The sequence below is a fragment of the Vombatus ursinus genome, unplaced genomic scaffold, assembly GCF_900497805.2.
Source record: "Vombatus ursinus unplaced genomic scaffold, bare-nosed wombat genome assembly UNPS02014774.1, whole genome shotgun sequence".
NCBI classification, from domain to species: Eukaryota; Metazoa; Chordata; class Mammalia; order Diprotodontia; family Vombatidae; genus Vombatus; species Vombatus ursinus.
Genome location: NW_020954552.1, coordinates 252,205 through 266,647, shown reverse-complemented (window position 1 = coordinate 266,647; position 14,443 = coordinate 252,205). Strand labels below are relative to the sequence as shown.

Genomic DNA, 14,443 nt, shown 5'->3' with positions numbered 1-14,443 from the left:
TGTGTGTGTGTGTGTGTGTGTGTGTGTGTGTGTGTGTGTGTGTGTGTTTATATTAAGATTCCTTCATTTCTCCCTTTCTGTGCTGCTGTAGCCAAGCCAGACAGCCTATTGAGAAGCAGCAAACCATCTGTTAATGGATTTGAAGTTCTGAATTATACTTGAGTGTGTAGAGGCACTCGTGCTTAGCCAGAAACATTCATTTGAATTAAGCTATAAATGCTGTGTAAAAAGAGCCATACATTTAACGTAGGTTCATGAATAAATTTAAGAGAGGGCAACTGCACTCTAAACTTTTATTGCTTCAAAACCCAGTATTTTTGGTGTTCTGTGATCATTCAGAGCTTTTATAGTGGGATTGAAGCTTTAAACCTTGAACTAAGGGGAGATAATTTCTGTGTTAAACCATTTTCCGTAGAATTTCATTGCTGGATCTCTGATGGAACAGAAGCTCTGTGGGTTGTGTGTGTGGGGGGGTTGTTGTTGTTCCTCCACACATTTTTTTTTTTAAATTATCCTAAAAGATATTTAACCTGGACAAAAAGGAAAATCTTATTCGTTATTGACTGTTTTGGCACAGAGCCAGAATGCCTAGTTCCATGCATTCTGATTATTTCTTTTAGTTGATATCTTGCCTTCTCTGGAATAATCTATTAATTTTTTATGGTAGGAGAGACAGCCCTGCATAGAGCTTGCATAAATAACCAAGTGGAGAAATTGATTCTTCTTCTCTCTTTGCCAGGAACAGATATTAATGTAAAAGGTAAGTTCTGAATCTTCACTGTCTAATCAAATCTGAGGATAATCCTGATTTTGATTATGAAATAGTTGCATGCTAATATTAAGAAAAGATGCAAGGAAACCTAACCGTACTTTACTTGATGGTATTGAGTCATTATTGAAACCAAGAATGCTAAAGTGGGGGTGATGGGGTGGGGTGGGAGAAGGGCAGAAGAGAGGAGGAGGGGAGGGAGAATGGATTATAACCAAAGTCTATATAAGAGAAAAAAATCATCATTGTTATACATATTTGTGGTCGGATCTCTAAACTAATTTGGAAAATGATCATCATACAGATCCTTTTTCCCCCTTTAAAAGAGAGATACGAGAATATAGCCCAAGCAGTTGTACGAAAGGAGCCTTCTGGTACTGAGTGATATATTGAAGAGTTATGCTGGAGAGAGAAGCAGGATAGGTCTACTTTATCATTGAATAACTCCTACTTTTGCTGTTTTAAAACTTCCCTTGATTTCTAATTCAGACTATGCTGGCTGGACGCCTTTGCATGAAGCCTGTAACCATGGCAACACAGTGTGTGTCCAGGAAATTTTGCAACGTTGTCCAGAGGTAGATCTGCTCACTCAAGTGGACGGGGTGACTCCTTTGCATGATGCACTGTCAAACGGACATGTAGAAATTGGCAAGCTGCTACTCCAGCATGGGGGTGAGTGCATTTATGCTAAACTGGTTTTGTGAAATTATCCAATTTTTGATGAATCCCTCAGAAGTTGATAACACTTCCTTTTTAGCTTCCATAAAGAAGAATGCCTTTAAAAAATACAAAGGGGAAAAAAAAGATCTCCTTTTGAAAACAAGCACCATTTTGTCAACATGGATAAAAGCCTTTTTAAAATCTGTACATTTATTCATTATATTGAAACTGTTGTTTAAACCAGTGTAGCAGAATACACTTGTGAATTGGGTATGTGGGCTTTAAAAATGGATTTACTTCAAGTCTAGTGTGGTCTTTTGATGAGGTAGTCAATTCTGAAAGGTTTATTAATAAATGAATGTATATGGTTAGCTGTTAGTCTGTAGATTTCTTTAATGTCCCTGCAATTTCTTCTATTTTGTTACTGACTTGACTAATTTTATTTTTAAGATTTATTTTCTTGTATCTCACTAAAATGATTTTCAGTATTAATAGCATTTTATCAGGTCAGCTAAGTTGATAATTGAGTTAAAGTGAGGACTTTGTAATCGTGATAAATGCTGGTTAGAGGTTTTTGAGGGGATGAATATGGGTGGATTATACCTTAACAAACCATTCCCTGTGCCGATTTATGATCTATGCTCTCAGCAAGCCTCTGCCTTTTTAAGTGACACACTATTTGGTCTGAGCTGGATAACAGAAATTTTAGATCAAAACATTAAAAAATACATGGGGAGGGGTGTGGGACAAAGGGAAATAAACAAGGATGTATATGTATTTGCTATTAAATTCATATGAGCCTGATTAAATTCAAGTGTATAGCTTCGATATTTTTGGTAGTTAAAACATTCATATCTTTATGAAAATACAAAAGTGTGCTGCATTTGGATGTCTTCTAACTACGTCCAGCTTTAAAAAGGGCAAAACTAGCAGCCTAAGACTTCTGGTTATTTATAGTCTTCTCCTGCCCCCTAAAGGCTGCCCTGTGTGTCTATGGTGCTGACACCATCTTGCAATCGATACATTCCTGGACTCTTCTACATTCCTCTTGTACTCTCTGTTTACTGAATCTCAATGTACTGTCTCCCAGGTGTTTTATTTATCTACCAAATCTTGTATTTGACATGTCAAGCCAATACTTGCCCACTCTCCAATTGGTTCAAGTGATGCAAGAATCAGTGTACCAGTGTGATAGAGTAAACTGAACTTTCCAATAGAGAATGGCATTACACTGACAGATGTGCATTTTTCCAAGGCCTTTAGTGAAGAATAGGAAATGGATGATCTTCTTGTCCTAAGGGAAAGATCTACTTGCAGTTGCATTCATCAAGGACCTCTAGCTACTCTAGAGGTTGAATGCAGTCCTGTCTTTGCCTTTGTCACATTCTAGGTTTGGGCCTGTCAGGGAGTTTGACACGGCCATGGCACATACTACTTTACATATTCATTGTGGATTCATTCAGGCTCAGGAGAAGTCAGATGGAGTCCTTTTTTTAAAATTCCTATAAGAACTTAGCTTACTGTCACCTTTTTTTTTTTTTTTGGTTTTAGTACTTATTTTTTAATTGTTCATTCAGCACACTGCAAAGCAATGTAGTACTTCAAAAGACCGTTTGACCTTAAGCTAGCTAGACATTAATCTTATTTCATCAGTTATTGTGTTATTCTATATAAAATATATGTATATGTATATATACATATATATGTAATTATGTTGAAGGTGAAACTATGTATTTTTAAAAATAGGCCAATACATTAGCTAAAAACTTTTTTTCCTTCTAAAAACAGTATTTTAGGTAAGCATAAATGTTGCTAACAAATAACTAGATCATGAATTTTGTATTATAGCTTTCCTGCTACCTTAAAAAAGGAGAAAAAAATCTTTTATAGCTCTTACAACAGTTGTTTTCCAAATGTTGAAATGCATAAAAATTAAACCTGGCACAGTCCGTGAAACAGATCGGGTGCTTTACCATTTGTTTACTGAAGTTTAACCAAATACAACATTGTTGATATTCTGCTGCTCTCATATTTCACCTGTGCTACCAACCAATCCTACCAGGGAAAGGGATGGGGAGGGCTGCGGTAACTTCCAAGCAGGAAGATACACATGTTTGGATAGAGTATATGGGCTGTAATTTGGGGCAGTTCATAGTTTAAGGGTGTTCTGGTTTTGTTTTTGTTTTTTGATCACTCGGCCACACGTTCAAGGTAGACCGTGAAAGACATGCTGCTGTTGAAGAATAGTCCCTCTACCCAGCACATTTTTTCCTAGACCTCCAATTCTGCTGCTTTTATTTAGTTTCCTTATGGGTAGTACGTTACCATGGCATATTCTGAATAGTTCAGGATGTTTAAGCACATTTCTAACAGTATCAGATTAATAATCCAATTCAATGAACTTGTTAAGTACATATTTTTAGTACCCTCAAGGCTCTGTGCTGGATATTGGGGATAAAAAGACCAAAAAAAAAAAGCTTCTTCCCTCAAGGGGCTTACATTCTACTTAGAGGATACATGTATAAAAAGAGGGAAAATTGAAAAGAGAAGGAACGCTACTAGTCGTTACTATATTGGGGAGGAAATGAGGAAAGCCTTCATAGAAATGATACCTCCTTGAGTCGGGAAGAAAAACAAGGATTCAGAGAGATGAAAATGAGGGGGAAGAGATATTCTCGGTACGGGGAATGGCTTGTTCACATGGGCAAAGCTCATATGGAATATCAAGCCCAGGTAATAAATAGTAGTCTAGTCAAGTTGGAATATGTATAGAGTTTGTGAAAGGGAGAAATATGAAATAAGGGCTGTAGAAATGGGAGCCAAATTGTGTAGGCCCCTAAGTGCCAGGCTAATGAGTTTGTATTTTATCTTTTATGTATGTGTTAGGGTGTGTGTGTCTGTCTGTCTGTCTGTCTGTGTCTGTGTGTCTGTGCGTGTGTGCACTTATTATCCTCTAGACAGGTACATATGCTTTCTTAATCTTGGAAGCAGCATCATTTTTTAACACCAATCTGTAAAATTTCTCAAAATCTTTTTTTTTTAATTTGTACGTCATAGATTTGTTGTAAACTAATGCAAATACACTTTTATGCCATTTTCAAATTAGGCAATTGATTTGAATTTTTTTTTTCTGAAGGGCCTTGACTAATTGTATCCACCCGAGTTAGTGCCAGAGCTAGCTGTAAATGTTACTTAGCTCTTTGCATCACTTTTCCAGGCTCCGTACTTCTTCAGCAGAGGACTTCTAAAGGAAAACTGCCTTTGGATTACGTTCTAGCTCCCCAAATCAAAGAAGACCTCCTGGCCATCCTACAAGTCCAAGGTTCCACTGAGGACCTTCAAGCACAAGCAGAGGAACATTTCTACCAGCAGCAGATTGAATTCGGCTCATTCTTATTCAGTAGAATGCTGTTGAATTTTTGTTCAATATTCAACTTGTTTTCAGGCTTCTCTGTTTTTAAGGAGTTAACTCATCTACATGAAAGATTGTTTACTTCTCCTAGGACTTGCAAGGATGCCACCAGTGTCCATATTGACTGGATTATGGATCTCTATGCTAGAGATCTTGTGACACTGCAGAAGCTCCCCAGTCTCCTTAAGGAGATCCCTGAGAACTTGAAAGTGTTTCCTGGAGTTCAGACACAGGCCTTACTAATGACACTAAAGACTATGCTAGAGCAGTCAGAGACTTTTCACTAGTTAATATTTATAGACCTTCTAAAATAGTTTAAATTCTATATTTATAGACACAATCTTTGACATTTTTTGTTTTAGAGGTGCTTATTAGATAACTCCTTTTTCAGAAAAAAAGTATGTTAACTCTGCTCTCCAAAAGAGAAATGCAAATTATTTACAAATTGAATAGCAATTTTAAAAATTATATTGTATTTTTAAAAAGTTATTCTTGTTTGTGCTGTAACCCTCTTCATCTAAATGCTTATTAAAACCTAGTGAAATTATTTTCTCTCTTCCGTACGTATCTGAGAGTCCTGGCAGATATCAACGCAATTATATACGCATATTCACTTTTAAGGACATCAATGGGAAATGTTTTTTTATTCAGCATATTGATCATCAGATCAGATTCCTTTCAATTCTGTGTTTTTCCTAAAATAACTATTTCTAAAGTTTGCAGCATAAACTGATGCTTTAGTGGGAAGAGAATAAGCCTGAATCCGTCTGTATCTCCTGCATATGTACACAAGGTGTGTTGCTGCTACAAGTAGGCAATGAAGCGGTAGATTAAGTTGATCCAAGGTCTTTCTGTGCTGTATGACGACACAGGTTAGAAATGTTTCCGTTTGAGATCCTTTCCTTCTAGCGATTCGTGATAAAGCTAAAAGTGAAAGCATGGACGGTCACAGCCACTAGTGGGAATGTTATATTTTTCTACAGCTGGCACAGAGACATGAAGACTTCCATTTAGCTTTCATGCAGCTTCTATGTATAACCTCACAGCAATTAATCTGCACACTTTGATTTTTATCATAGAAACAGATCTTTTCACAAGGCATAGATACTCAGTGATCAGTTAGAGAGGTTATAATCTCATTGTCATTCCCTATAGTAATGGATCAATTCTGGTTAAATGCTGTTCTTTTCATGCTTTTCCTATGTTATATTTAAAAGTTTATGTTTACACATAAGCTAGTCTAGGAAATATCACGTTTTAATATCTGTCATACTGCATAGAGATGTAGTATGATATAATAAAGTAAGCACTGGACAAGACATTGGGGAATCTAAATTTTAGTCTGGTCCATACCAGGACTAACAAGCTGGCTGTTGAGCAGGTCATATCCTCTCTGTATCTCAGTGGCCTCATCAGTAAAATGTTCAGTTTACTCTAAATCATCACTTATATTTGTTTTTTTTTCCTCGTACTGTGATCCTGCCTGATACACCTCTTTCCTCTTAATGAACACTACAAAATAAACTAAAGGAATGAAAACTGAATATGGAGAAGATAGTTTATCAAAGTAAGGGAAACAGGGCAAGGCAGAGGAGATAAATTTGTGAGTATAACACATGCCCTGTCTAGAGTAGTTCATTTAGACTGTCGTTTTTTTCGTTGTAATGGGAAAATAGTGGATTTTTCTATACTGAATCATCATGAAAATGTTTTCTTTTAGTTGCAGTGTTTATTTTCTAAATGAATTTTGTACCTGTCAGCTTTCTCTTACCATGAATAAAGTATAAGATATGTACATTGACATAATTTGAATTAGATGCAAGGTAAAATTACCTTCCTGGCTTTCATTCTCATCTTTTTAAAATTGCTATATATCTCCTATGTACATGTCACAGTGCTAGGCATTATTAGGATTTATGAAAACCTTTGAAACAGGTAGTCCTCGCCAGAGAGAAGTTCATACTTTCATGATTTTTAAGTTTGATGAAATTTCAAATTTCCACCTGAGTTAATATGGTTTAACTTGTATAATGTGTCTTAACCATGCTATGAGAAACTTAATTTTCATATTTGTGTTTTAAAAGCATAAGCTGTCAACACAAGTTTTCATTTCAAGATGACTTGAAAAAAGTTATGTACAGTGCCTAAAAAGAGAGTCGAGTTATAGCATTGATAGTAAGAGTGTACTTAACGAAAGTTCAGCATTGTTTTTTCTGTTGTTTAGTTTTATTTTTACTGGATATTCCAACAGATCATCCATGTATGAAGCTGTAACCTTTTTTTTTAATTTTCTTTTTTTTTTTTTTGGACTAGATCTGTGATTTCATCTATATAGAATATTCCCTATAAGAAAATTATTTCCATGGATGCAGATTGGCAACTTATCTTTATAACTTACAGTCTTAGATTGCCTGTGGCTCTGAGAGCTGACTTGCCCATAGCCACATAATTAGTATTTGTCAGAGGCAGGATCTGAAACCATGGCTTCCTGACTTCGGATCCATCTACTACACTACTTGGCTTCTCAGTTGTCTTTGCATTGACTGCAAAGGATGAAAGAGGACAAGTGTTTAAATGTTCTTAATTTTCTGAGCAAATAAACAGAAAAAAATTTGTTTTAAAGTTGCCTTTCAGCTTTATGCCTCAGAAACAAAGCCCCAGTACTCGTAGTTTAAATGATGCTTTCCTAAATCTATAGATCAAATGTTGAGAGAGTTCTAGTCTTGGAAGCAAATGACTTGCATTTCTGAGTGACCTTGACATAATTTGACAAGTCAGTCTCTGGGCCTTATGAAAAATGGAGATAATAAACTACCCAAGATAATTGTGAAGAAAACACTTTATAACCATAAAATACTTGATAAATATGAGCCATTATTATTTGCAGTTACCCTGGTACCTTGTACCTTTTCTAAGTGAAACCTTTATGTGATGTGTAAGACATGAAGTAATCCTTATTGTGGTATCAGAAGCTCAATTTCTGTTCTCAGTGTCATAGTTTTCTTCACTCAGGATTATCTTTCATAACACCATATGTGGTGTGCATGTAAATCAGCCATTCCCAAGCCCCAGCTCACCCCCACCCATGGACTAGGTTGACCAACCCAATGTGTTTCTAACATGCCCATGAAAGGTATGCCATTTTTGTTTACTGTAAAACCTAGAACATAGCTTCTCTCAGATGGACACCATCATGTGCAGTAATCATCAGGGGAGGGTGCAATCCATATGCATGCACACACCTTTCCAGTTAAGAGAGAGAGAGAGCTTGATGAGAGCCTGTCAATGTTTCTCCTTAATCAGCAGGAAGGGGTCATTTTTGAGTGACATGAGGCACTCCTTCCCCCAGGCACTCTCCCACACCTCCTGCCAACATCTAGAGAGCAAGACTTAGAATGATAATTTGTTTTTACAATGAATATGGCTTGAATTAGAGGGTCAGTGATGACATTGTTGGAGTTAGATAGATGATAGGAACCCGACAACTTCAAAATTGTTGACATGGGGTACTGAACTATTCCTGATAACCAAATTGCAAGAAATTCCAAATTAGATTCTTAAAGTTATGATGGCAGAATATACTTTGATGTTTAATTGCCTTAACACAATGTGTTTCCATATATGAAATACAGGTAGTAACATGATCTAGTTAGAAAGGGATTTGGGGTGTCGTGTTATGTGATTTTAAGCACAGAGTGGTTTTTGAGGTACAGCATATCCCTTCTGTGGAAGACATTTTTATATGGCAGGAGGATTCTGGTAAGAGAATTTTGTGAAATTTATAGTTCATGTGATCTTATATAATTCAATAATTGCATGCTATGTTCATCAATAAAGCTGGGAAGCCACATATTTTATATTGAGCACCCGTAACCCATTGGTGAGTACGTACTAAGGTGAATTTAAGCATATCTTCAGTACTGTTTTGCAGACACATTAATAAAATCATTGCCAGCTTTATCTTTCGGGAACTTTGGGTACTAGAGAATCAGATACCGTTATAAGGGTATGTTTTAATGCTTTCGTTCCTGGTAAAAAATGTCTGAAGATTGAAAATTCACTCTAGCTACTAATTTATTTCTTCATATTTTAGCCTTTACATTTTTTCCAGTTTATGAAAGCTCCAAGCACAACATACGGAGTTAGGAAAGTTCAATTCAAATTCAGTTGTTGGAGGAAAAATAGGACTATTTTTACTTGTTTTTTAAAAGAAATATTTATAGCTTAATTTTCTAAATTTTACATTTTTAAAATTGCAAAATGAAGATTTTTTATTACAAGATATATATTTTTTCTTTGAAATGCATAATGTGTGAGAATCCATGGTGTACTCTTGGTATAAGTAACTGATTCTGAAAATACCTTTATCTTTGTGGTGTTGAATATGTAGTATATTTGTACTGATTATTTTTTGTTTTCTCATTTTAGAAGAGCAAAATAAATTATTTGGTTATATGTTAGAAATCATTTGCCAAATCAAGAACTGAAAAAGTGGCCTATGATCTATTATAGAGAGATACCACTGAGGTATTACTAATCTGCAACAATATATAGAACTTGAATCCACTTTTAAAATGGTTCCCACTCAAATTGGGTTATCGCCAATGGTGGCTGAAGCATTTCCCCAATTTTTTTCATTTTTTAATTATGCTTGAAACAGCTTTTTTTTTCCCCAGCCCCTCTGTTGGCATGAGCATATTAATAGAAAATCACAAGCTACTGTTAGGAAGTGTTGTTTAAGACTCATCAAGGAAAAGCAAGAAAAAAAATAAGAACATGTTTTCTAGTTCCAGCAGGTGGGATATGCCAACTGAGAATCTGGAATCCAGGTTTGAATACATTCTTATAAGATTGTCATTAATCTTTGTGGTAGTTGAACTGATGAACTTATAATGAGGTAGATAGCCCTTCTGAAAAAGATCATTAATCTTAAAATGATAAATCATAAAAAGAACTTAACTTGTCATAAGTGACATCTCAAAAGAACTGGAAGGTTAGGCCAGTGCTGTTTTACCTTTTAACACTGAGGCATTTTTTCTAAGGATGAGAATGGTTTGACTAACAATGGGATTGATTTAGAAATGGAGATTGCACCCCACCCCACAGTTTCAAATTTAAACAGCTGGGTGTGTCATTCAACACAGGTTTTATTTAAAACAAAAAGATACATTTTCCTCATCCACATTCTTTCCAACCAAAGAGATCCAGTACACTGTACAGAAAGTTATTAATGATGATATCTGACACCTAGCATTGTAAGGTTTGCAAAGACTATCTGGTTTGATCCTCACAACAGCCCTGTAAGGTAGGTATTGCAGATATTCTTCCCATTTTAGAGATAAGGAAACTGAGGTTCAGATAAGTAAAAGGACTTGCCTGTGCCCATACAGTTATTAGGTAGACACACATTATTAATTAAGAAGGGTTTCAAACCCTTTTGGCCCCCAGTTCATCATTCTTCTATTATATCACACTGTCTCTTATAATTTTAAGTTGTTAAATTAAACAACTTTTGTGCCTGAACAGTTTTGCAATCTCAAAATTAGCAGGATTAACAGAAGAAAATGTGTCATTTTTAAAACAGTGGTTGGGAATCATTGGAGGCTGGGAAGAATCAGTGTGGAGATTTCTGGGAGATTCCGTGTGCATTGACTGACAAGATTTTACAGGTATAGGCATATTGGCAAAGAAGAGGCAAAGGGACTGATTTGCATGAAGTGGTCATTTATTTTGGTGGGCTAGAAGAGGGGAAGTTCAGAGTAAGGAGGGGCATGATGTAAAACGCTATCCACATCCAGAGAAAAGAACTATGGAGTTTGAATGCAGATCGAAGCATACGATTTGCTCTTTTTTTTTTCTTTTTGTTTTGTTTGGTTTCTTCTTTCTTGTGGTTCCTCCTATTGGTTTTAATTCTTCTTTATAACATGACTAATGTGAAAATATGTTTAATAGGAAAGCATAGATATAGCCTATATCAGGTTGCACATCATCTTGGGGAGGGAGGCAGAGAAAATTTAAAACTCAGAAGCTTATGGAAGTGAATGTTGAAAACTAAAAATAAATTAATTAATTAAAAAAATAAGGGGGGGGAGTTTAGTTTATGAAAAAAAAGTCATTGAATTGGTTTTTCTCACTGGGAGGGGCAGAGGAAGGCCATGTATACATGTTTAAAAAAACAAATGCCAAGGAGTGATTGACGTATAACTGACTGAATTAGCGTCTTAATAGTTTCCTGTTTTTAAAAATTGTCTCCTTTTCTCAAACAGTCTCACTTGCCATGGCAACTAGCCTTCTAATGGTTGTTATTTTCAGTTTAGCGCCACAACCTTATCATAAGCTATTATTATTCCTCAAAGATTAGTAGTTTTTAAATGAGCTCTGAAAGGATCCATATGCCAAGCAATATCTTCTCCTTATAGATGTTTTCTGCCCTTCCTCTGAGAATGTGTCTAGTCACTCTGTTTACTGACATGGTCATCCCATCCTGGTTCTTAAACTGTTAAAGATTGAATTCTTTCATATGGATACTATGTGGATTGGTGATAACCTATCTCCTCTATCAACCTCTTCTGATTTTAGGAGTGTTCCTGGGACATGAAGAATTACTTGTTCCCTGATGGGTCTTTTCAGATTCAACACAAAAAAGCAGGGAACCACTGATAACATTAAATGATGGCTACATTTACCAGACTCTCCCTTAGATGCATTTGCAGGGAGCTCACTGCTGTTATTAAATTAAGAATTCTCTTTCATTTCTCTTCACAGATGTAGAAAAACCCCACTTTATAATGTGGGTTTTCTACTCCACTGTATTGATACCAGATTAACCAGCCAGACTTTTGTGAGGGAATTCTGTAGGGAGTCTAGCCATAGTAGGAAAAAACTCTGATTTTCAGAGTTTTGTCAGAGACTGCTACCTTATACCTCCATCTGTGAGAATCAGGAAAATGGCTTTTCAGAGGTGCTTTTTAGACAGAGTATGATTCCAACTGTAATCATTTTACTTTGTAAACATTTTCATCTTTTATTATCTGCTGATAATTTAAAAAAAAAAAAACCCTTAACTAGTGACAGGAGTTGTGAGCTAAAACATCTAGTCACACAAAATGTCCAGGGTCAAAGAGATTAATTAGAAACACAGCTACATTGGGTAACCATTTAGTAGTTAGGCTACCCACCTGGTAACTTAGTAAAAGACAGTACTGAATAAATTTATTTGCTTTGGTGGGATTTAGGTCCCTGACAGGTAGCTAAAAAATAAACACAAACTTTTTTTCCTAATGTGATAGGCACTGTGCCAAGCACCGAGACATCTTTCTACTTGCCACATTGCTAAACCACCATTGCATGGCTCTAGCTGACCATCTATGCTAGCGGAAAGAAGAGTGGACCAGACAGACTGTCAATAAATGTGTTTGTTGCATTATGTATGGAATGTCCTTAGTTATACACAAGAAAATAAAATAATTGCTGTTAACTCATGTTGCTGGATCAATCAATTAACAAATATTGATTAAAGGCCTACTATGTGCCTGGCACTGGTTGGGGGGGCGGTGAGAGTGGGGAAGTAGAACAGGAGTTTGACCAAAATGAAACCACCTTTGTCCTCAACGACCTTATAATCTAGTGAGAGGGAGACCATGTACATATACAGGGTGCTGATAGTCTTAGTACTGAGACTTTCAGGATGCCCTGTATAAGTAGCCAGGAAATAAGCACAAAGTCATTTGGATAGGAAGGCACTCTGTCTGGGTATACTTTTGGAAGTTGTGTCACCAGTAAAAGAAAAGGCTAGGGTGAAAAAAATCTGCGGCATCCTTGAAGCACTAAATCCCTCACCAATGAGCTCTGCTAAAGAAAATGCAGCGTGTTGATTTATGTCCTGTGTGGGACTCTGTGTATCTTTTTATGCTTTCCCATTCATAGTTCACGACTAGGCCATTGCCTTAGCTCCTCAAATATTCTGCCCATTCCCAATAGAACTTAGTGTTAGGCCCTCATGTGATTTCTCTTATTCACCAGTCAGGACCCTTGCACCCATGGGCTAGAATGCCCAAAAGAGCTGCAAGCTAGGGAACTTCTCCTTCATGCCCTACCTAGAGCAGTTTTGTTTTTTGCTTTCTTTTTTCTGTCCTCTATCCTTTCTTTCCAAGCCTTTCTACCAGCTGTCCCACATGCCTGGCATTCTCTCTTTCTATCTACCTCTTAGAATCCTTCCGGGCTCTTCTCAAGCACCACCTGCTCCATGAAGCCTTTCCTGTTTCCTCATCCTTGGCTGTGAGGACCTTCCATCCCCCACCCCCACCAGATTGGCGTTCAAGTTGTTGCCCTTGACTAGACTATAAACTCTAGGTGGGCAAGGACTGATTCTTCTTATCTTTGTATCCCCAGTGCCTACCACTTAATAATTGCTTGCTGATTGATTGCCCAATAGAGAAAAATGGTTGATTGAATTGAGCTGAACAACTGAAATTTGGTTGCCTTAACATTTTGGGGGGAAAAAAAATGGAGGCATATCATTTATCCAAGCTCTTTGGAAATGAAAAGACGTATAGAAATAAATACCCTAAATATCCTTAGCACCCCCCCCCCAAATAAAGCCAGTATACCTCTTCTTTTGAAGGTGGGAAAAACCAAACCATGAGTTCCACCAATTAAGGTATATAATGGTTTCAATTTGAGTGCATGAAAATGATCTACATCTCAAACTATTTTATATTATTCTTTAAATTCTTGCAAACATTTTACATAGTTACACCTAAAACAAATACATCATTTGCATTGGCTTGCTGAGGGAGACTTTTAGTTAAGGCTCAGGGTTTCAGGGGAGGTAAATGAGGTTATAGGAACTGAGGCTGCAAGATCTGGGTTTCCTTTCAAAAGGCTTTTAAAGTGTACTTTTCCCCCCTACACATGTGTTGTTGTTTTTAACCCAGGGAAATACTGTTTTTTTGCAATTCAGCTGCATCAGCCACCACAAGAAGGAGAATTAGGATTGAAAATAGTGAAGAGCTATCATAATGCTGGGGCTTTACCAACAGGAAGAATGTGACTTTATTTCACACAAAACAACTAAAAACACAGGAAAAGCTCTGTAGCAGCTAGGAATGGTGGGTATTCAAACCAAACTAACAAGTGAGCATTCTGCATACAATATATAGTTATGATTGTCTTGCAATATATATTCTGCTCTCCGGGATTTAAAAAAATAATAAGACTAATATACTGGGACTTTGACAGGAAGTATAATTCATGATACTATCCCTCCATACGTTTCTACAGTGTTGCTTTTGTTGTTCAGTCATTTCAGTTGTGTCCAACCCTTTGTGACCCCATTTGGGGCTTTTTGGGTAGAGATACTGGAGTAGTTTACCATTTTCCTTTCCAGCTCATTTGATAGATGAGTAAACTGAGACAAATAGGGTTAAATGACTTGCCCAGGGCTACACAGATAGTGTCTGAAGCCAGATTTTTACCCAGGAAGATGAGTCTTCCTGACTCCAGGCCTGGCACTGTGCCACCTAGCTGACCATAGTGCTGCTATTTTGGTGCTAAAGCCCAGGACACTATTAAACGTACAAAGGGAACAAAGGCTTGTTGAA

The 14,443-nt window shown here is 36.7% G+C and overlaps 1 protein-coding gene across 11 annotated transcripts in view; it reads left to right on the top strand.

The window, feature by feature from the left end:
- SLF1 (SMC5-SMC6 complex localization factor 1) overlaps positions 1–6,545 on the top strand; it is a 97,776-nt gene extending 91,231 nt beyond the window's left edge. For all 11 annotated transcript variants that reach the window (XM_027864290.1, XM_027864294.1, XM_027864284.1 and 8 more), the window contains 3 exons: positions 668–760; positions 1,259–1,441; positions 4,647–6,545. In XM_027864290.1, the coding sequence (XP_027720091.1) occupies positions 668–760; positions 1,259–1,441; positions 4,647–5,128 (758 nt within the window). In that variant the 3' untranslated portion in view covers positions 5,129–6,545. The remainder of the gene's footprint in view (positions 1–667; positions 761–1,258; positions 1,442–4,646) is intronic.
- Positions 6,546–14,443: the final 7,898 nt, after the last annotated feature.